The 21,518-nt window shown below is 26.6% G+C and overlaps 1 protein-coding gene across 2 annotated transcripts in view; it reads left to right on the top strand.

Annotated features, from left to right (window-relative positions):
* Nucleotides 1-21,518, top strand: part of LOC100201451 (disheveled-associated activator of morphogenesis 2) — a 105,707-nt gene that overhangs the window by 50,407 nt on the left and 33,782 nt on the right. For both annotated transcript variants that reach the window (XM_065805203.1, XM_065805202.1), the window contains exons 14-20: nt 80-489; nt 4,510-4,595; nt 8,052-8,096; nt 8,593-8,655; nt 12,048-12,137; nt 16,463-16,570; nt 17,654-17,760. In XM_065805203.1, coding sequence (XP_065661275.1) covers nt 80-489; nt 4,510-4,595; nt 8,052-8,096; nt 8,593-8,655; nt 12,048-12,137; nt 16,463-16,570; nt 17,654-17,760 — 909 coding nt within the window. The remainder of the gene's footprint in view (nt 1-79; nt 490-4,509; nt 4,596-8,051; nt 8,097-8,592; nt 8,656-12,047; nt 12,138-16,462; nt 16,571-17,653; nt 17,761-21,518) is intronic.

Here is a 21,518-nt window from a genome sequence, read left to right as displayed (position 1 = left end):
TTAAAAGCTTAAATGGTTTTATATTACAATTTATTACATTTTTTCATAGTTCATCATAACATAATTTTATGTTTTTTAGAATGAATACAGATGACTTTAAAGATGAAACAGTTTCAAAATTAGCTAAACGTGAATCAGAATTAGAAGAGATGAAAAATACAATTGAAAAAATGGCTGACAGACTTGAAAAAGAAAGTAGTAGTTTAGAAGAGCTTAAAAAAAAATTTGAAGAGTTGTTATCTCAGAAAGATATACTTGAACAACAGCTTAATAATGAAAAGATTATAAAAAATAAACTTGAAAGTTTGGTAAAAGATCAAAGTACTTTAAATGATATTGCAAAGATATCAACCATTTCTGAATTGCCTATTCCTTTTTATCAGCCAACATCACCAACAATTGTACCAGATTCAAAAATTGTGACTCCACCTCCTCCACCCCCTCCACCCCCTGTATTTGGTGAAGTCCCTCTTGCACCTCCTCTACTGGGTATTTATTTATACTTTATGAAACATCATTGTCTTTTTGTTGTAAAACTTAATGTTAATAATATTCTATACAAAAAAAATATTAAAATATATTTTTAAACTTATAAAACTATGAATGAATATGAATGAATTGAAAGGAACTACTTTTTTCAACATGTCATTAAATTAAATTTAAATCTTTTCAAATGCAATTAATGTTGTTTTGTCTTTTGTATTGTTTGTTTGTATGTTGAAATTTAAAATGTAAAATCACTATTTTTTGAAGATTTTAATCACAAATTTTTAAAGACTTTACATAGTATTCACAACACATGATTTCAGAATCTAATGATATGTAAGGCTTATAAAAATATGATACTAAAGATGGGGGGTTTTGATACACTTCATAAAACTACTAATAAATCCATATAAGGAAAATTGTTGGTAGGTTCAAACAAACTTAAAAAGATTTTGAATGTTGTCTGATATTGTGCATGCATGCTATTTCATTATATCAAAAGTAAAAGTTTTCTTTACTTAAAACAGTACCAGACAGCACATAAAAGTAAAGTGTTTCGAAGTTGTTATTAAATCTGGTAGAGCATGTTTATTATGATTTTTTTTTTACTGTTTATCCCCATCCACAATTTTAAAAGAAGCAGATTGAGGAAATACAATGATCTATATTTAAATAGTAAGATGTAAAAACAAAGCGTTTATAAATGATGAAAATCAATTCACACAGGTGTCAATCAATGCTTTTCTTTTAATCTTTAAAATCAAGAAGAGCGGATTAGTAACCATAAAATGGAGTTTATTGATTATAGTTATGTCTTAAACTTTTTAAAAATTGAAATAATTTCTCAATTAAGTAAGGCCGATTCTGAATGTTATTCAATAAATGAGAAGTTTTCAAATGTAACTTTTGTTGTTAATTTTGTGTAAAGTAATAGGATTATAAGTGATGATTTTAAATAAGTATAAAACTTGCTTATTTATACATTAGTTTCAAATGAATCATTTATTTTTATACAAACCCCTCAATAAGAATGCATCTCACTAATTATTGGGGTAAAGCTGTCTATTTGCTTAAGGAGTTGGATGTTCGCAAAAATGTATAAAATGTTTAATGGTTTATATTTAAATCTAAGTATTTCAATAAGTCGAATGAATAATGAAATAGAATCCTTTAAAAAGATTTCTTCAATGAATAATATATATATATATATATGTGTATATATATATATATATATATATATATATATATATATATATATATATATATATATATAGCTGGAGTTATCTGGAGCTGGTGTTTTTACAAGAAGCTGAGCCGGAGCTAGAGCCGAAATATTTCCAGGTGGAGCTCCTCTCTTTGATAATATGGGAGATTAAAGTATTTTTTATTAAAGGGATTCCTTAGTACTATGAAGTTATTTGTTATATAAAAGTATGAGTATTTTTTATTAAAGGGATTCCTTAGTACTATGAAGTTATTTGTTATATAAAAGTTTTTTTTTTAATTAAACTAATTAATAATGTCATTTAAATTTTTACGATTTCTATATAAAGCATTTTATACTTTGGTATTGATACTATATGAATAGATTGAATGTTATTTGATGCTCACCTTGAGACACTTCAAAGTTTGATATTTTATAAAATATGCTTGAGCTGATGTATATAAAGTTGTTTTTGTATACATTCAAAAAAGTACAAACGTTTTTTTTTTTAAATTAATTTAGATCAAATTGTTTTTTGTATTATATTTTGTAGTGTATGTGCATACGATACTTTAAAATTTACTTTGAAACAATCACGCTTTTAAATACAATCACACTTTTAAATACAATCACACTTTTAAATACAATCACACTTTTAAATACAATCACACTTTTAAATACAATCACACTTTTAAATACAAGTTCAGGCAATGAAAATTTTCTGGATGAAACTATACAGGATGAGGAACATGAAGAGCATTTATTACAGGATGCAAACAAGAAAGAAAGTGCAGCAGTTTGGGAAAAATCTAACCTTAGTTCTCCAAGAAGGTTGTAAATATACTAAGATTGAGGTGATGTGCCGTGTTGTTCAAACTTTGCAGCTAGTTAGTTGTGATGCTTTAACATACATTACTCAACTTTTATTAATAATATTGGCAAATTATTAATAGTATTGGCAAAGGTCCGGTATTTCGCAAAGAAACTAAGAATATATATATATAATATATTTCTAGCCGCAGTTTATGTTGATGCTAGTTGTAGAATATTGTTAGAAGAGAATCAGATATATGAGCAAAAAAAGCCTTAAAAGCAATAGCAGAAAATAACTTATAAAAGAAATGCCAAAAATGTAACAGTAAGTCAAGAAATAAGAAAAACAGCTGAATTGTCTACAGCACTTCATTCAGTTTTAGGTAAACCTAGTTCTGATGAAAAGTTAGACAAGTGATAAAAAGAGCTTAATAAAAAAAGAAAAATTGAGTGTGATCAAAATTAATTTTTTTAATAAAAACACTTTTAATACAAATTTCATGGACAACTATCACGACCAGCAAGAAAAAGAATGTTTAAAAGTGAAATCAGCTTTAGGGAGTTGACGAATACTCAAAGGAGGTGTGCAATAAAAATACCGATAATGTTTGAAACTGCAACTGTGTAAATAGAACTATGTGTTCTTTAGATTAATGCTTAACTAAAAATATTGTTTATGTCAAAGGATAAAGAGGTGTGCAGAGTAATAACATTCATTTCATCCATTCAACAAGTAAGTTATGCTTCATTTCATCCATTCAACAAGTAAGTTATGCTTCATTTCATAAAAATTGTATTAATGATCTGGTTTGTACTTAATTTTAAATTTATTACTGCATGAAATAAAAGTTTGTTTCTTTTGCAGATAAAAAATAGTCTTTCAGTTACTGACTATTTAGCTGTTGAAAGAAATAGCAATTTGAAGTAATATTTGCTTAAAAAAAAAACAGCAGAAGAAAAGAATTGCAGCTAGCTCAGTGTAAAATTGAAACAGGTATGAAAGGAAGACAGGAGCTTGTTTTGGAGCAAGATATTTTAGAAAAAAGGAGTAAAGAACTGTTTAGTAAATTTAGAGTAATATTAGTTTATATTGAAACTCAATTTATTTTGCATTGAAACTTTATCCTATTAACTCTGTTCAACAACTACCAAAGATTTTTATTCTAACTTTGTTCTATTATAACTCCTGAAGAATTTACTATGTTTTTGGATAAACATTAGAAGAATGATTAACTTTGTAAAATGAAAAGTTTATTAACATTTGGTACTTTGTTTCATGGTTTCTATTACTTATCATGCTTTTTCAAATCTATCACATAAAGTAATTGTATATTTAACATGGTAATTTTTTTAATATTTTAAATATATAATTATTTAAGTTTAATATAAGTTTAATAAGTTTTTGCAGACAATTAATGTTTGAAAGTTGTCATTATTATGTTTATGAGTTTTTACATTATAAGACTTAATAATGTTTAAAATTTATTTGTTATCTACTTTAAAGTGTAAGTAATTCCGAAATCTGATTTAAAAAAATTTAGGTTTAGGATTTAGAAACTCATTCTTAATTTTAGATTGTCCTAAAATGTCTTAACTTTCACTCTAATTTGTCTTAAAAAGTCATAAAAACATGTAAAAACCAAAATCATTAACATTTTAGTTAAAACTAATTGTTTTCTACATCAACTAGTTTTAACATTGTTGTATTCATGTAAAATGTGTTTTGTATTATATTGTGCATACATTCAGTTTCATTATACCAATACACAGCAAAATTGTAATTTGGTTGTCCATAGCTTAAGAAATGTATTTCTTAAAATAAAAAATATATTTCTTGTTTTAAGAAATAAATTGTGTAATGTGAAATTTATTTCTAAAAAGAAGAAATATCTTTCTTATTTAAAGAAAAACATTTCTTATTAAGAATCGCAATTTTGCTGTGTAGTATTTTTTTTTTGTAACTCAATAAGTTTATTACTTTTTGTATACTGTTTTAATCATTTTAGCAACAACCAATATCACAAAGAAAAAATCTAAACTACCAAAACCTTCTCAACCTCTAAAATCATTTAATTGGTCTAAGCTTTCTGATGTAAGTTCATCTCATATTTTTATTACAATATTAAATATAATGTTTAAATGTATGGCAACAAAACACCTTTCAAAGGGTGACTTCTAAAAATTGTGACTATTTTGTTAATAAAAAAAGTTAAATTAACTAAGCAAATTTAAAAAGTTTTGTGTTATGAAAAATATTACTTTATTTTTGGTTTAAAAATAAGTATTATCAGATTGCAGGGGTGTATGATATTTCTGAAAGCTCCTTGCTTTGGTTCATGTTAGATAAAATGTTTTCTAAATTTATTTTTTAAACAAATTTTTCAAACTCTAAAAACTCTAAAGTCAGGAATAGGGTAACCAAATATATGTTCTAGGAAGGATAAGTTTTAAATGTTTAAACTATGTCTTAAAAAACCAAATATAAGCAGTTGAAATATACAAAGTATAACTTTTTTTTTCTTATGCTTTATCTATAATAGACAGTTTAAAGCCATAATTTAATAAAATAAACAGAAAGTCAGCACTTACTGACAGGTCAATTAATAGATCTTTTGAGATTTTGCCTCATCCAAAGAATGAAGTATTTTTATAATTTTTTTAAAACCGTTTGCATAATATTTGAAAGCTACAAGCCAAGTTCTGCATCTTGTTAATATTTGGTGGCTTCAATCCAAGTTCCCTATTTTGTTAAAACTTGATGGCTTCAATCCAAGTTTGCCATCTTGTTATTATTGGCTGTGGTTGAAAAGCAGTTCCAGATTGTTAACCTCAAAAAATTTCCACTCTTGACAGAGCTTTTTAAAATTTTACTATATACACTGCAGCATCAGAAATAAACAGCACAGTGTCAAAATTTTTGCTGAAAATCTTCTCAGGCTCGTTGAAAGAAAGTTTTATTGTTGAGCTAATAGCAATATGATTACCTTTATCAATATGATTACCTTTATCAATATGATTACCTTTATCAATATGATTACCTTTATCAATATGATTACCTTTATCAATATGATTACCTTTATCAATATGATTACCTTTATCAATATGATTACCTTTATCAATATGATTACCTTTATCAATATGATTACCTTTATCAATATGATTACCTTTATCAATATGATTACCTTTATCAATATGATTACCTTTATCAATATGATTACCTTTATCAAGCTCAGCAATAAAAAATTTTGTTTGGCGATTACGTGCGGTTGATATATTATTCCAATAACAACATTTAAATATATTAAAGTTAATTACTAAATTTTTTAAATATGCAACTATAAAAAACAAAAAACAACAAAAAAGAAAGTCCTTTAAAATAATTGTTTGTTGTGGAGACATGCTGTCAAAAAAGTTCACAAGTTTTGCTTGTAATGTGGTTGCAAGCATGAAACTGGAAATAAAGATACAACCTAGACGATTCAATGGTTGGGGCAAGTGATTGAAATACAGTGAGGTCGCAATCATGTATTTCAAAATGGTTACATTGAAAAATAATTTTGCTGATTATCTCAACTTCCATGGTGGAATCATTAAACACTAAAACTTTTTGGAAAATTATTAACAATTTGTATAAATCTCTTTGGACAAGAATTAATGATTGCAATACAACAATATACTCTGTTTGCAAAACTGTTTCTCTCTTTTACAGTAAAGAAAAAACCTGCTTGGAAAATGTGGTCAAACCTGCTTGAAATATGTGATCAAACCTGCTTGGAATATGTGGTCAAACCTGCTTGGAATATGTGGTCAAATCTGCTTGGAATATGTAATCAAATTTGCTTGGAATATGTGGTCAAAACTGCTTGGAATAAGCGGTCAAATTTTTGTGACACTATGCTTGCTTTTCAGATTCTCTCCAAATCAACAGCATCAATTACAGAAGAGATGATCAAATTATTGAAAAGGTTCACAATTCTGACATATGAACAAAGAAGGACACATCTGGGGCAAAACCCTTATAAGCATTACTAAACTATCGCCAAATGACTGAAGTTGGAAAAAGTTATGTGGTGGCAAGTAGGAATCAATACGGACATCTTTTTGAGAAGCAATGTCATGTGTGGAATTACTGAGTCATAAGTTTTCAAAGAAAAGCAATTTTAGTAAAGTAACTGATAATGTGATTGACAAATGTAATTGTACCCAGTGTGACTTAAAATGTACATGAAATGTCGATGCTACATTAAGAAATGTTGGTGCTACATTATAAAATGTTGATGCTACATTATGAAATGTTGATGCTACCTTATGAAATGTTGATGCTACATTATGAAATGTTGATGCTACATTATGAAATGTCGATGCTACATTAAAATGGCTAAAATAATACTTTTTGCATTACTTTTAATAATTTTGTTGCAGCAAGAAAATTAAAATTGAGTAGTTTTAAACTGCTAAATATGATATAAACAATTACTTTCTTTCCCATAGTTCATTCAAAATTTAAGAGATTTAAAAGAATTATAGCTATGTAAATAATTACATTTATTACAGATTTATCTGCCATTATGGTTGTCATCTTAGATTTTAAATATATATGCCCAAATTGGAAATGTCCTCTAATTTTCAATGACCTAAATTGTATTAATTGATAACTAAAATTGGTTATTTTAGTTGATAACAAAACGATTTTTTGGTTATTTTGAAAGTTAAGGTGTTAAGTAAAACTCATTTTGAAAGGTGGCTATTTTGAAATCTAAAATGGCAGCTTCACATGTGTTCTATAACTTGCCCCCAACCCTAAAAAAGTTTGTCTAGTTTTTGTCTTTTACCAAGTTTCATGCTTACCACACTGAGCAAAAAAAAGCAACACAATATGTCCCCAAACTGTATATTATATATATATATATATATATATATATATATATATATATATATATATATATATATATATATATATATATATATATATATATATATATATATATATATATATATATATATATATATATATATATATATATATATATATAGTATGTATATTATGCTTAAATTTGCTCTGTAAAGTAATATACAGCTATATGCACTTAATAGTGAAATATGCATAACTATATGCACTTAATAATGAAATATTTATAACTATGCCATAACAATTAAGTCTCAAACTCATTTTTTTTGTTATAAACAAATATCTTAATTGTTTGTTTTAAGTTTACTGGGGAAAAAAAATGTATTTGCATATTTTTATTTTTTAATGACTATTTTTAACCTGGTCATATGTTTTAAAAATGCACTTTTTGAAATGAATTGTTACACAAAAACTTTCTTTTAACTGTTTTGCATTGCTTAGTAAACAATTCTTTAACTGAAACATATGAAAAATTTGCTGAGAGACATCTGTCTTTATTATTTTTTTATGCCTGTGTAAAAACTTTTTTTAAAAATGTGTACCCCTTTTATGTGCCTTTACCAGAGAATATTTTGAAAGCTTTTTATGTAGTTATTGTCATTGTTATTGCATTTATTTTTATTAGTTTCTTTTTTTTAGATAAAATTAAAAAATACAATATGGGAAGATATAGATGAAAATAAGGTCAGCAATTAATATTCAACAGTTATTTATTACTGTAAAGTATTTTTGTTATGGCTTTTCTGAATTCTAAATAAGTGATGAATTATACTGACCCAAATACTAAATTATTGTAAAACTAAATACTGGGTTAGTACTGGAATACCGATTTGAATAATTTATTGATATCAATTAAAACTGATAATATTTTAAGTTTGTCATTTTAAATACTTTTTGTTACCAGTCTTTTATTTCTAAAATTCATTTAGCCTTATATTTATATATTTTTTATAATACAAATGCTTACATTTTTTATAATTTTAATGAAAGCTTAAATAAATATAAATTTCTGGAATCTCTTAATTAGACCTGCAGTTATTTACTCAAAGCTTTTAATAAAATTTATCAAATCTTATTTTCAAATGTCAAGAAAAGATATATCAGCGCTCAACCAGTGACTAAAATTTTTTTGTTGTGAACAAACATTTAGTTACTACTTAATGATTTATTTTCAATTAAGGTTGTTCCATACCTTGATTTTGAAGAAATTGATGAAATGTTTTCTGCATACCAGAAGAGAGAGGTACTTTTATTTTATAGAAGGTATTACTAATAATTTGAACTTCTATGTAGAAAAAGCTTGTATATGTTTTTAACACTATAATTTTTGATAAAATATTGAGCTATGGGTTTCTAATAAATAAAGTGGTTGTACTCAAAAATTTGTTCACACCGATAAAAAAAATTTGTTATCAGCAAAAATTATTTAAACTTAAACTTATGTAACATTTGCAAACATAATTGATAATGTATGTATGATTTAATGTATGTATTGTATTTTGATTTTTTAAAAGCCATCTCTTGTGAATAGATTCTTTAAAATTTTTTACAAATTTATATAAAATAATAAAAAAAAAAAAAACTTTGTTAAACACTTTTTTTAAATAAAGAGAAGAATTTTTGCAAGAATTAAATAGGGGAATTAAAGTTTAGATACTAGAGCAACAAACTATTAATTATTGCTTTTAAAGTTAAAAAAATTTTGATGACAAAAATATATGCAATATAAAAAGTTAATAATAACTTAATATAATATTCTAATATGAAATCATAATATAATATCTTAGTTTAAAAATATATCTAAATGTAATATTTTAATGTAATTAATGTATTTTGTAAAATTGGTAAAGTAAAATAAAAAATGTAATGATAAAAGTGTATGTTTTTATAATAATAATTGCTCCATGGGTAATTCTAGCTAAAATTATCTTCTAATCATTCTCCCCCGCTTTATTAGACTGTAGTTTATCAAAACATTTTCAGGCTCAAGCTCTTGAAGGCACAATCTTGTTTTTGGGCATATAAATTGTTTTTGACTTATTTTAACTTTAACCCATCCTTATTTACCTTCAAATACTTCTAAATTTACTAAGTGGTTAGTGCCCTCTGGGAGTATCTGGAGAAATTACCAATACAATGTCATTTATTTTGATATTACATTTTTCTTGCATCCATTTATATCGTTTTGTTAATGAAGAAAGCCATTCTTGTATCCAAAATAATGAAGAAAGTCATTTTTTTCCAAAAATGACATAACTTTTGCACACGTCAGTGTTTTTCAAGTTAAACTTTATTAGTTCCAGATAAATTGAAAAAACTTCAACTCACAAACTCCTCTAACTTGTACAGTCAAAAAATTTAACTGGACAAGTTGGATTTGAGGTCAGTGGAACATCATCTTTTATATCTCCGCTTTGGTTTGTTGATAGTTGCAAAGTCAATAAACTTTTAGCATTTGTAAATGCATATAAAATTCTATATTACTAATATTGGTTTTTCCAATTATTTCAGTTACTGCTTGTTTTGCAGCCTTTACCATTCTTTTGAATACCCCGCCAGAATGAGGTCCTACTGGAGCATTGAAGTTGATTCCTTTATTAGATGTAGAACTGTTTATTTTATCCTTATTTAAGCTGTTGGTAAGTTGCTTTAGCTAATGATTTCAGCCAACAAAGTTTTTTCTATTGTCCGTCCAATGTTTCAATAATATTCCTCTTCTGTTTACCATTTGATAAAAAGCATTGAGGAATAAATTTGCATCCAAGTTATATGCAATCTTAAGATATACGGCTTGTGATAAAAACACAAAATCATGCACAAATATCTTTTATTTTGTATCATCCCTTTACCCTGCATAGTAAGAAATGGCCTGGCAAAATCAATACCAATTCTAGTAAATAATTGATAGTAGAGAGACCATCAATTGTTGAGTAGGCTTCATTTTCTTTTTTACTTTTGTGGCATTTTGATTCTGCATCACAAATTTCATCTCATCCTCATATGATCCAATAACATTCTGGTAGTTTTGTTAACAATTGATCCGTTCCCATTACAAGGTTTTCTTTGTCATGATAATGTTTAACTATCAATATATTAACTCTATGACCTTTTTGCAAAATGATTAGGTACTTAACATAGTTAGGCAAGTAGTTAGCATTTTGTAATCAACTACAAGAATGTAATAACTACAAGAATGTAATAACTACAAGAATGTAATAATCTTCATTGACTTGTGGATTTAAAGAAAAAATTTTGTTACTCCTTTTACACAAATCATGTTGTTATTTACTCCTTTTACACAAATCAAAACACATTGACAGTTACTTATAAAGCAATGTTTATTCAATCATTTTCTGGTATTAATTTAAGATCTTTGATTGAGTTTGAAAGTTATTTTTGTGAACACATTCCAACTTACGATCAATTATTGGTACTGTTAGTAAAGATATGCCATTCATTATGAGAATTTTCAATTACCATGACTTTTTTCTTGAGTTCATCAGAAGTCCAATTTTCTTTTGTTTGGCATCTCTTCTTGTAAATCAAATGGTTGTGAGTAAAGCCATTAGTTCTGCAAATTCTTGTGTTTCTGCATTGTTTTGATGTGATTCGAGCTCAAGCATTTTAGTTGTATCTATAAATCATTTTCAATTTTTGCCATCTTTTCATTAAAATCATTTGTTTCATTTTTCATTTAAAACATACATTTATATGAACTTTTTTTTAAGATTGTTAAAGTAAAAAAGTAAATTTAATGATAAAAAGTAAATTGTTATATGATAATAATCAGAGATAATAATCAATAATCAGTAGATCGTTAAAAAAAAAATGCATAAATTAGGTTTATAAATAATTTTTATTTTTTATTGTAACAAACAATAAGCTTATATGATACTTAAAATCTATAAATGGCAAGTTATGATAAAACCTTTTCATTGTTTGATGGTAGCAAATGGTTGCACTTTTTCTCATAAGTTAAACATACTTCCAAAAATAGTCATTCACTATGTACACTGCCACCTGCAAACAATTAAAAAATTTCTGTTAGGTAAGTTTTGTTAGGATAATGTTTTGTATTTGCTAATCACTACTTATAAGGGTTTGCTATTTATTTCTAAATTAGGTGAACAGTTTCATGTAAAATCAAGTTCCATTTTCAATGAAATATTTTCTGGAGAGGTTGATTTGATTGTTTCATTTGCATTTCTTTTTTGGTATAAAGTGGAGATAAATCATCACCAGGGCTACTTGACACTGGTGATGGTTTATTGGTGTCAAGCAGCACCTTTCACTGAGAAGGATTAATCTTTCACTAAGAGGGATTAACCTTTCATTAATTATTATTGTTCCACAATCATGAGATTCGAATTTTACTTTGATTGGTTTGGTTGCTTCAACTTTTTTATTGATGCTAATTCTAGCTAAAATTATTTTCTTATCACTTATATAATATAATATCCTAATGTAATAATATCTTTATATAATACTTTAATGTAATATTTTAATGTAAGATAATCTTAAGGTAATAATACCTTATTACATCAAGATATTATCATTTTTTGTCATGTAAAATGCTTACTGGTTCTAAATTATTTATTCAAATGATTTGAAAAGTTCTAGTTCAAATTTATTTAGAAAATAGAAGATGAAGAAGATGGAACACAAAACATTTTTATTCATAATAAACCTAAAGAACTTTCATTCATTGATAATCGAAGAGCTCAAGTATTTTTTAATATATTATTTTTTTCTTAACTTAAATAAGCTTGTTGGTAAGTTTGACCATTAGTGCAAGTTTTAAAATGTTTAAATTTTGTTGATAAAAATGTTAAAAAAGATTTTTTCATGAGTGTTGTAGGAGTTTGTGTACTTTAGTGATCCTCTTTGTAATAGTATCACAATAAAAGTACTCAGTTAAATAAAAAATAAAACTTAAATAAAAAATGGCATTATTAAAACTCATTCAAATCACAAGAATAGAACCAAGTACTTTACATATAACCTTTCTTATATATGTATTGTCAAAGAAGCACTAGTTTACTAAAAAATTTTAAGTAAATATCTTTTTAAAACTTTTGAGCAACATGTTTCATCAAAATTAACTGACATTGTAGATATAAAATGCAAATTTCTGTATATATATATAGTTTTTTTGGCTACTCTAAAAATTTATTAATTTTTTACAATATTTACCATAGTTTGGTTTATTATAAAAAAAAAGATATGTTTTTATTCAATAAAGGATTTTATATTAATAAATATGGAATTTTTGATAAAAGCATCAAAAGAACTAGTCTAGCTTTAATGTAATCTGTACAATAATTTTACACATATTTATTCAACTGATATTGAAGGGTGTTTTTGAAATTTTTTGAAACTCTGGTTGATAATCTTAAAATCTTTTTTTTCAACGTAACCAAAAAAATGTATATATTCAAAAAATTTAACTTTTTAATTACAATCACTTCTAGAAAATTGTATTTTTGTTATGAAATTTTTTTTAGCCTCAGATTTGATAGAATTAGATTTAAGAGCTGTTTATTTACAGCTGATTGACTTTTTTGTTTGCTGATTCTTAATGTAGATACTTTATTAAAATAATAGACAAAACATGTACAAGTTTCTGTGTGTGATCTTTTGGAAATGTCTTAATTGTGCAATTAGTTTGTACTTTTTTTTCTATAATAGGGTTATTAAAAAAGTATACATATTTAGTAAAAAAAATTTTTATGTAACATAAGTAATTTTTATAGTAGTATTTCATAAAACAATTGTTTTCTTAATATTAAATATTCAGTTTAAATAGTATGTGCAACAAGAGTTAATAACATTATCATTAACAAACTAACATTAGCGGTTTTTGAAATTATTTTTTCTTCCTTAACTTAAGAAAAAAGTTCTTATTCAAAATTGTTGTATGTAATTAAGAACAATATTGCAACTGTACTTTTTATTTTTATTTTTTCATTCAATCTATTCAAACTTTTTTATTCAATCTTATTTAAACTATTTTTCTCATTGGTTTACCCACCATTTGCAAAGTCATTGCAACAAAATGAATTATTTTCAAATAAATTAAAAATTCTCATTTGCCCGTTTGCACTCTTAAAAAAGCATTGATTTTATTTAAAATTATTATTATTAAATAACACCAATTCATTATTTTCTAGCATTGACTTATTTTTGTATTTATAAAGTCATGAAGAACTATTACTAAGATTAAAAAAAAAAGAAGAAAAAGAAAAAATTAAAATTTTGACCATCCAAAAACAAAATTGACAGTAAATTCCTTGTGTTGGCCAGGCGAATTGACCGCTCGCCTTTGATTACTTATTTTTCTAAAAAAAATGGCTAAGAAATTTTTTGTGTTTTTTTTGCAAAATTTCTAAGTGAAATAAAAAAACACATTTAATGAGTGATTTTATTTAAAGTATCAATAAACATACTTATACAAATTTATAAATCAAATATATATTTATATTAAATAAGAAAACAAACAAATGCTTAATTGTTTTTTGAAGAAACTTAATGTCAAACCATTAAAACATACATAATTTAATGTTGCTATAATAAAAGTTTTACCAGACATATATATAATGCAAAATAATTATTGTCACAATTATTATATTGTTATTACCTTATTGAATGATTTCTTAGAAACAAAGTTTCCTAAATTTGTACTTAGTCATATCATGTTTTGTAGCAAGGACTGCTTTGATTCTCTGAGGCATACTATCAACAAATTTTTTTAACAACAATCATTCTAAGCTATTCATGTCTCTTTAATTCAATTGAAAAGACAAACTTCATTGTTACACATTCTTTTTTTAATTTTATCTTTGAGTATTGAACATAGGTTTTTAATTGGATTTAGATCAAGTGATTGACTAGGCATTTGGGAACAGATGGAATCAAGTCTGTTTAACCAGTCCAAGGTTAGCATGTTTTTTTAACATATGCTTTGTTACATTTTGCAGTGTGCTTGGGATCATTATCTTGTTGAAATAGATATTTACCATTAGGAAATAATTCCATGCAACTTGGCTTTGCATTATAAACAAGAATCTTATGGTACTGGTATTGGTCTGTAATGCCCTTATTCTTTTGAGTTCTTCCTGTAGCATGCTAGGCAAAGCATCCCCATACTTTTATCTGCTTTTGATGCTTAACAGTGGCTTTAATACACTCTAATAGTATGAATTAATCATTACTACATCTCCACACATAGAATCTTCAAGCGCATTTAATGACAAAAGGAGATTCATCTGACCAAACAGTTTGTCTCCATTGATCATTAGTCCAGTCTTTATGTTTACTGCACCATTGAAACTTATGCACTACATTAATCCTTAATAGAAAAGGTTTCCTGATAGTCAAATGACAATCTAAGTTTTTTCCCTTATGTAAACAATGAATTATAGTTTTTCTTGAGATGTAAATACCAGTTTCTACTTTTATCTTGTCTGTAGAAATGTGGCTATTTTTATGAGCAGCTTGAACAATACTTATATCTTCTCTTTTTATAGTTTTTCTCTTTCTTCTAGATCCAGATCAATGGGCTATTTATCCTTATACTTCTTCAGAAAATCAGTAATAGTGCTTTTTCCACATCCTATCTTGCTTGCAGTATCTCTTTGAGTCATTCCAAGTGATGACATCTCAATAATTCTTCCTTTATTGACATTATTCAGTGGCATTTTTATTTATATATTATTTATTTAGGTATCTAATCTTAAAAAAGATTAAATCAAAAAACAAATAAAATAAAAAAAAATGTGTACTTGGTATATGTTGTTTTATTTTAAAAAGATATATTTGCTTTAACAAATATATATCTTTTGAATGGTCAATAAAGACCTGAGGTGTTGGCAAATCTGCATTGATAGAGACTCTCAGTAGTTGCTAGTTTTAACTCTTTTATTGCTATATTAGGTATTCCAATGTTCAATTAATAAACATAAACATCTGTTTTTAGGTTATAAGTTTCATTTCTATGTTTTATGAAATTACATCATGTAATGTAAATTTCATTGTTATCCATTTATTTATTTTCTTGCTTTTAGACAACTATATAAGTCACATTTTGGTTGAATCTAATACGTTATCAAAATGTTTTAGTGTTACCATGTTATACCAAATTAACACATATTACTTCAACTTAATTTATACTGGATAGTTGCACTATAAGTTAGCTATAGTTAAACAATACTTGAATTAAGTATTGGATAAGATATATATTGTATAATTATAATTTATATTGGATAGATGCACTATCTTAGTCATTATATCTTATTGTTTAAAATCATAAACATTCTGAAAACTATCACCCCATCACCTAGTTAATTTAATTTTGTAAGTATAAACTTCAACACAATGCCATAAGGTTTGTATTATGCTAACAAAATGCATCCACTGCTGCCTTTACTAGAATTAGCAAGTTTACTAATTCAGAATCAATTTCATACTCACAATCTGCCATTATAATCGAATCATAAATACTAATATTAACAAACACCTTTTTTATGCAATTTATATATATATATATATAAATATATACATATATATATATATATAAATATATACATATATATATATATATATATATATATATATATATATATATATATATATATATATATATATATATATATATATATATATATATATATATATATATATATATATATAATTAGTAAAAAACACTTATCTAACTTTTATCTTCGACTTGAAGTTTCACCATTGCTGGATCATCAGGAAGAGTTACTCTTCCTGATGAAGAGTAACTCTTCCTGATGATCCAGCAATGGTGAAACTTCAAGTCGAAGATAAAAGTTAGATAAGTGTTTTTTACTAATTAATTATTGCTCTGTTCTTTAAGAACATTGAGCACTCTATTTGTAAAATACACTAACATAATTTACATATATATATATGTATATATATATATATATATATATATATATATATATATATATATATATATATATATATATATATATATATGTATATATATATATATATATGTATATATATATTTTATTATACAATAGAACTGTCAGATTTTGCTAAAACGAATAAACCTTTCTAACGATGAAATTCGAATGGCATTGATTAAAATGGATCCTGAAGAAAAACTTACCAAAGATATTCTAGAACAGGTAGACTGTTTCAAAGTTATATTGTTTTGAAATTTAATGTATGTACAGTTACAATTTATTTTTCAAGAGTTACCTAATAGCTGCTATATGTATTTTAATTGCTTGTATATTTCTTTACAGAGCCATAGTCATATTGCAGCCACCTTATATAGCATTAATAATCCAAATGTTAAAAAGAAAATTAGTTATTTAAGCATGTCATGTGACATTTAGGGTTATCATTTAGATTTGTTGCTGTTTTGCATTGCATTGGTTTCTTTGGCAGTTTTATTCTTTGTAGCTCCATTTTTGTCTAGTTATTTGAAAATAGCTTCTTAGTTTAAATTAGTTTTTTATGTTTCCTTATCATCTTATTTTTTTAAATTATATTTAATTTACTTTTATATTTCCATTATATTTAATTTATTATTAAAATATGGTAAGGGTTTTGTATTGGTTTGCATCGGAAACAAGGTTTATGAATAACTGTCAGGGTTTAAAAATCATGCTGTCTTAGCTATTAGCATCTAGTGGCTGAGACAACATGATTTTTATGGTTTTGACAAGAGAATAAAAAAGTGTTAACCTCATCAAAATACCAATTTGACACAGTTGTATTAGGAGAAGGTTACCTATGTTGCTACTTTAGGTTATTTGATCTTAGCACCTTATATATTTTATATTTCTAGAATTGATTCCATGTTATTTTGCTTCCTTTAATAATTGCATTTTCTAGCTATAGTTTAACAATGAAATTATTGTTTGCTTTTATTTTTAAATTATTTTTCCCAATATTAAACTTTTGTTCCTACTGAACATTTGTTTGTATGACTTATCTGGATTTTTTCTATCATATTTTATATTTCTTGTGAGATTTTATCCCTTAATGAATTTCAAGCAACACAGATTTGCTGCATCACATATAACATTGATTAATGCATTCTCTATTTTTAACATTGATGTGATGATTTAAATAAGAGTAAAGGTTTTTATGTTTAAAAGTTTGTTAAAATAAATTCACTCCATAAAGTGGTTAAGTAAAAAAATACTTTTGGAATTTATTTATTTTGCAGCAATAGTTTTATTCTTAGTTATTTTTTATAGATGTTAAAATTTGTTCCTACCCAAGATGAAGGCATTTTGCTTCAATCCCACTCAAAGGAAGCATTCAAATTTGCATTGGGTGATCGATACCTATATGAAATGAGCAGGTATGTTGCATTATATTTAATTTAATGCATTTTCTATGATGTAGTTCAAAAAACTTTATACTGGTGTTAACTCATTATCTTTAATTATTAACACATAATATTTTTAATTACATCTAAAAGATGACATTAAAGTGATATTAACTGATATTAAAGACGTACAAAGCATATACAATTGTTTTGTTAAAATCATCAGCTTGATAATAAACATAATAATTTATCTTGGTCATGAGCTTTAACTGGTCCTATATTGGGATAACTTAGGTTTCATGGTAAAGAAAACTTTAAAGGGACAACTTACTAAGGGGAAAGAAAACTCTGGTATAAAACTCTCAATATAATTGTGGGTAAGAGTTGAAGGAGCTTGTAAACTTTAAATGGTAATCTTTCTAGCGGTTGTATTACAATTCAACAACAAGAGTACTAATCTGCAAAACAACAGGAGTACTAATCTGCAAAAGAAGGTATTGTAAACAACATTCTGTCATTTGTCTATGAAAAAGCTGTTGAAGTGGTCAACACATTTTTTTTGCAGTTAATTAAAACAATAATGTGCTAATAAGTTAAAGGTGCTTTTTCAGTGTGTTTCACTGCAATGAAAATTATACAATTTTATTTTTATTGCAGTATAAACTTTTGGTATATTTTATTGCAGTGTTTTTTTTACTGCAATAAAAATATAGAAATCAATGAAAGCTGTTTAAAGTGATCAAAAACAAAAATTTTATCAAAAAAAGTTCTTGTTTAATGATAATGTACTGTATCACAAATTGATTGCAATAATCAGAAGTTTAATGAATGGAACTTCTAATCCACCGTATTCCCTGGATATGGTTTCCAGAGACTGTTACATACTTGCAGGCTTAAAAAGATTTAGGGAAAGGTTTAAATAAAGTTGCAATAATTAAAATCGTAAGCATAAATTAAAAGTTGTTATGTAAGAAAAGTTGATGAATTCATGTTCTTTTGCATATTGTACAGTAAAAGTCTTTGTAAAATAGTAAAATATAACAGTTTGCATTGGTAATAGATTCTTCATTGAAGTAAAAGAATAAAAAGAATGTAAACAAATTAAAAGTAAAGTAAATTTATCTCAGTGGGTTTCAAAACAAAGCATTATTGGATGTTTATAATAATTTTTCTTAAATTCGCAAAAATCTACAATATATATATATATATATATATATATATATATATATATATATATATATATATATATTGTTAATACAATTATATATTGCTTGCCCCTGAAAAACCACGTCATTGGACACTTGAAAATTCTTGAATCCACTGCCAAAGAATTGAGAGAGAAGATCGTTTGGTTTACGTTGAACTTTCCGCATGTATCTGATCAAGCCATTTGTGAAAAACTAGCAAAACTTCTGAAAGACCACGAGTGCTGCAGAAAAATATAAAACTTTGATTCATTGAATGAACTGTTTGACATGGCCAAGATGAAAGGTGAATGGTTGTGCAAAGAGAATGAGAACCTCTACAAACTGCAAATTGAGAGCAAAGGTCATGTTGGTTATTCAACTGGCAAACCTGCTATTACCAATACCATCCACCCATCCAAGCGAAAGAGGGCAATGGAAGCAACTGTGTCCACACTTGCCAGCTTAGCACTATCTGATTGTTCCAAAAGTAGCATGGACTCATCCGAGAGCAGTACAGACAGTCCTTGGGAGTATGACAATGCAGCATCAATGAGCAAAAGGAAGCATAATCCAACAGGCATTGCAAGGCATCTTGTTACTTGCTCAAAGCTGTCATCCCACAGAGCAGCAGTGGTGTTCCGCCAGCTTTCTGGTGAGGGCATTGAAATCCCAACCCCATTTCAATTAGCAATCCACAAGGCTATCTACACAAGAGCTGCTCAGGTAAAGAAACAATTAGTGAGCATGCTTCATCTGGAGAAGTGGAGCATACATTTTGTTGGCAAACACATTGAGAGCTTTGAATATCAGGCCGTGGTCCTCAAGAATGAATCTAAAGAAATTAAGTTGACTGCGCTAAAATTGAATGATGGAAAAGCTCAAACAATCACAGAAAGACTTCAGGATGTGTTAGAGGAGTTCAACCTGTGGGGATCAATTGTGATAATTGTTGCTGACACAACAAATGTGATTACCGGCAAGAAGACAGGCGTTGTTGTTTGGCTGCGGCAAATGTTCGAAGAGAAATGTCACCTCAAAACCAAGTTAATCAGTTGCCAGCACCATATGGTAGACCGCGTTCTTTGTGTTGTCATGAACGATGAGCTCCATAGGTCGACTAAATTACCAAACATCGAGTATTTCTTTGTGCAGGGTTTGATGAGAATTACAATAAATTTAAAACAGCCTTCAGCAACAGTAAAACTGAGATTAAGGAAACAGGTGGCTGGAGAGATGACATGAAGTTTCTCTACCACCTCACTTGTGTCTTCTGTTACTTAACTGAGAGGTATGAGATCTCCTTTGTGAATTTCAAACAAATTCCAAACATCAGCAATGCACGCTGGAACTCTTGTGCCATTCTAACCCTTCTTGCATTTGTTCTGATGCCTGAAACCCGGATCAGGTTGCGTAAAATCTGTTCATTCATTTCTTACTCATGGGCTGACCATTGGTTCAGCAGTCAATTGTTTTGTGTTGAAGATTTTGAAGAACTATCTGAAGCTCTGAATGACTACCCAAAAGCTCTCAATTGCTTGAAAACTCACTGGAAAATAGATGACACTCCAATCAACAGTGCCCAAAGCAACCAGTGCTGCAATCGTGCCATCAAAGTTATGCAAGAATTGCACGACTCCAGTTGCAACAAGGGCAACCTCCCACTGAGATTCATCCTCTCTAATGACATTATCATGAACATTTGACTTCCTTGTGCGTTTGATGATCCTATATGTTGTATGCATGTGACTCTACAGCTTTTGTTTAATTTTGTATCTGCTTACAGTGACTTCTAAAATTTGGCCAAAAAGCTAATAATTAAAATTTTTAAAATCATTTTGTGCGTATTTTTTGATCAAATCGCCTTGAATGTAATATTTTATTTAATCTTAAATGAAAGCTCAACAAATTATGATACAGGGAAATGAGGTTGTATAAAAGTCATCACCATAATATATATATATATATATATATATATATATTATATATATATATATATATATATATATATATATATATATTCTGTATGTATATATATATATATATGTATATATTCTGATGTCTTTTTATTTTATTTTGTATATTATCAAATATAAACATTCTTTATGTGAAGTATTTTCAAAGTATACTAGATTTTATTATGTTATTATGATAAATCGCTATTTGCCAGACTGCCAGGATAAATGTTGTGTCACTTATAATATGGTTTAGTATAATACTCTCTCATAATAGCCTAATTCAGCCATTTCTATGATAATAGCCTAACCCATTTCTATCATAATAGTCTAATTCAGCAGCTATCTAAAAATGAAAATTTTTAAAATGCAAAAATCTTATGGTAAGTGTTTTTAAATGCTTACAAATTTGATATGAAATAAAACAAACAGTTTAATTTCCTCAACAACTATTTTACAAAGTTAATTGTTCCCAACATCCTATCAGGGACTAAAATACGTAATTATAAAATTATTTGATTCTTAACAACCAATTTTAAAAAAATGTAAAAAATCCTAACTTATAGATATTGATAACTGATAGGTTTGAATATTTTACTCCAACTTTTGTTACTAGCCTGGGCGCAAACCAGGAACTCCATGAGTGAAAAAC

Source organism: Hydra vulgaris, chromosome 09 (genome assembly GCF_038396675.1).
Source record: "Hydra vulgaris chromosome 09, alternate assembly HydraT2T_AEP".
NCBI lineage: Eukaryota > Metazoa > Cnidaria > Hydrozoa > Anthoathecata > Hydridae > Hydra > Hydra vulgaris.
The sequence above is the reverse complement of the archived record's forward strand: the minus strand, read 5'-3'. Positions and strand labels throughout refer to the sequence as shown.